At 32.1% G+C, this 3,171-nt stretch overlaps 1 protein-coding gene across 1 annotated transcript in view; it reads right to left on the minus strand.

The window, feature by feature from the left end:
- The window catches only part of LOC108691877 (DDB1- and CUL4-associated factor 6-like), a 7,730-nt gene that overhangs the window by 957 nt on the left and 3,602 nt on the right, over positions 1-3,171 (minus strand). The window contains exons 9-15 of the mRNA XM_018199812.1: positions 2,758-3,124; positions 2,511-2,620; positions 2,363-2,434; positions 2,130-2,187; positions 1,861-1,992; positions 1,136-1,388; positions 882-987 (exon numbers count right to left, since the gene is read on the minus strand). Of these exons, the coding sequence (XP_018055301.1) occupies positions 882-987; positions 1,136-1,388; positions 1,861-1,992; positions 2,130-2,187; positions 2,363-2,434; positions 2,511-2,620; positions 2,758-3,124 (1,098 nt within the window). The remainder of the gene's footprint in view (positions 1-881; positions 988-1,135; positions 1,389-1,860; positions 1,993-2,129; positions 2,188-2,362; positions 2,435-2,510; positions 2,621-2,757; positions 3,125-3,171) is intronic.

Below are 3,171 nucleotides of genomic sequence, written 5' to 3' on the forward strand. Positions count from 1 at the left end.
ACAACTTTATCATTGCATAAAATATCAAAAACTTTTCGCCAATTAATTAAAAATTTTATTTCTTGTAGTTTTAAAATGTACGCAGCAGCGTGATTTTACATTATGCAATTCAAACTTCGTAAATTTCGTATATTTGTTACTCATATACAATAAAAATAATGATCCTAGTGAGATAAAAGAATTACAATTTTAATATATTGGTTTCTATTTTAATGACAGTAAATCAAATGTACGTTTCGTTTTGATGTAATGTATTAATTAGAGATATGTTTTAAGAATATTGAATCTAAATATATGCATAATACGCTTCGAAGCAATTAACAAATAGCAATTAACAAATAGTATAACATCTCTGAAAAGTATTGCATATAAAATAAAGAAAATCTAAATAAATGAAATTTTAGCAAAAAGAAGAAAAAGAAAAATATATGTTATGAAATCATTTGTATATTTTGAACAACTCTAAAATTGAATGCGAAACATTAGCGTGAATAATAAACTGTCTGTGAAGACATTATTACAATAATTTATGATTTTATACTAGATATTTAAGAATACAGAAATGCTCAAAATATCAATCAAATATTGGGTCGAACCTTGGAAAAAAAGAAAAAAAGATGAATTTTGTTAAATTTCATTGATATTTCACAATTTAAAAATTTGAGTAAGAACACATTCAATGCAATAAAATTCAGATAAAGCTTTACATTGTCCAATTCAATCACCATGTATTCTAATACTTGCGCACAACAATGGAAGACTCGGAAAAAAATCTTAGGATTTTTTCCTACTTATATTCCTGTACATATTAATATAACATATTATAACATATTATAACAAAGAGATTCTGTAAAGAGAATATTATTATAAATTTTCACTACCTCTGCGTATCTGATTGAGACATGCCAACATTCTGATCATAAAAACCGCTGGTACAGTAATTGTATCTTTGGTCTCTTCTAACATAACTGCGTTTCTCTTTTTCAGCTGAAAATAAAATAAAACATCAAATTTCAAGTCGTTCTATCTTATTTTACATTGATGCATATGTACACACACACACACACACACACACACACACACACACGCGCGCGCGCGCACGCACCTATTTCATTCAAAATAAACAACAACTTACGTCTTCCGCAAACTTTTCGTCAAAGTTTGGTTCGTCGTTGATTGGCGCCCACAATTTAACATCGTAATCAATGCCAGAAGTAGCCAGCATTGGAAGATACGGATGCGGTTGCAAACAATTGACCACGTGCTGATCTGCTTCCAACAGCATACATAACTTTGCGGTGTCTCTTTCCCACACGAATACGTGACCGCAATCGCTACCCGACATGACGAAATCGTTGCCCCAGAAATTCGCTTCCTTGATCATGGTCCTAAAGAAACTAGAGTCAAAAGTGGAGGAAAGGCAAATAATCAGAGATAATTCGGCGGCTTTAATATTGCACAGTCCGCCCAGTCCGCTCGGAGGCTTTTTCGGAACTACTCGGGTCAATGATTTGGCTTCCGATCTTTCAGATGTTTATATATTGCTACATTTTGATTAGACGAGGATTCAGTTAAAGTTATCGTCATTTAAGATGGCAGCGATCGAACTCTCCAAGTAGATTAGTGTATATGCTAATTAGAAACTATAATAATCGGCATCACAAAGACATTGTTTCTTGTCAGTTTCTTAATAATTACTTAATATTGTGTTAATCTAATAACTATATTAACAACCCTATGTCACTTTAAATAATTTTTATACAAAAGTCACTCACACGAATTCAAGAGCATATATTATCGCTCTCATTAACGACTGAATTTGGTGAATATTACGAGTATAGAGTTAAAAATAGATCAAACCTGGCATTCCTATGTCCCATATATTTTCGTTTCACGCAGAGTTCCGTTAGGCAGGCATCATCGAACGTTTCGTGTCCTTGCGATGAACGAGCATTAGTAATTGCTTCATCCATTTCCTCGACTGGGTTTAATCTGTACAAAATCTCAAAGTTATTGTTAAAGATGAAGAAATTGCAATTAAAAAAAAAAACAAAAAAAAGGTATCGCATATAAAGATATTCAAAAAAATACAAGCAACTTGAATAAAATCTTCATAATGTTCAACAGACCTTTCATCAGATTGAATATCTTCATCATCGCTATCAATATACACATCTTCTTTAGTGTCTATAAAAATATTGTATATAAACAAATATATGTATCACACACACACACACACACACGCGCGCGCGCGCGCGTGTGTGTGCGTGTGTGTGTTGTGTAATTATTATTAAAAAATTTACGAAGCAATTTAAAGGAATTTTTTTTTTAAGAGAGCGATTAAATAATAATAAACACTTACTATCATTGTAATGATGATTGCGATTACTACTCGGGCCTGCATCAAGAGTTCCATCGCTACTTCCAGATGGTCCTAAAAAATGAATTGTTGTATAAAGTCAATTCAGATGTACTTGAAGTAAATAATGATTTCAAATCATTCTCACTACCTGGATGGTAACTGTCGCGAGTCATTTCGTCGCCAACACCAAGTGATATCGTGGCATTAGTTGAACTTTTGTCAGAATATGTTAAACTCACAGCAGGTTCACTGCCATGTCTATACATTAATGTATTAAATAGATATAGTCATTTTCACATATCTTTATGTTTTCATCAGTTAAAAAATATATTAATACTTCAAAAAGAAAGAAAATATCAGCTCAATGTATGTGAAATAAAAAATGTATATCTTACCGTTCGAGGAAACCGTCCCGCATCGTTGTTAATCTATCCTGAAGATTCTCCATCATATTCTCCTGTTTACTAGTTATATTCCCGCATGAGACTTCATCTTCATTTCTATTTCGATTCCATACATTATCATGCTCAGTTCTGTCACGACTAGTTGTACATCTTATAGAAGTAATTTGCGCTCGATCGCTTTGACTAGAATCAGTTTCCATAGGAACATCATCGTTCATACTTGCCGATATACTCGGTGGTACTAATTGGTTATATTCCTGAGATTGTTCAATTTCTCTCGTTTGAAGTCTCTCGGTATTAATCGTTTCATCCATATCTGTATTTTCAACTCCATCAGTGCGCGTGCTCGTATTTTCTATTAAAAAAAAAAAAAAAAAAAAAAAAATTTTAATAGAATTATATAAA

The sequence above is a fragment of the Atta colombica genome, unplaced genomic scaffold (assembly GCF_001594045.1).
Source record: "Atta colombica isolate Treedump-2 unplaced genomic scaffold, Acol1.0 scaffold55, whole genome shotgun sequence".
Lineage (NCBI taxonomy): Eukaryota > Metazoa > Arthropoda > Insecta > Hymenoptera > Formicidae > Atta > Atta colombica.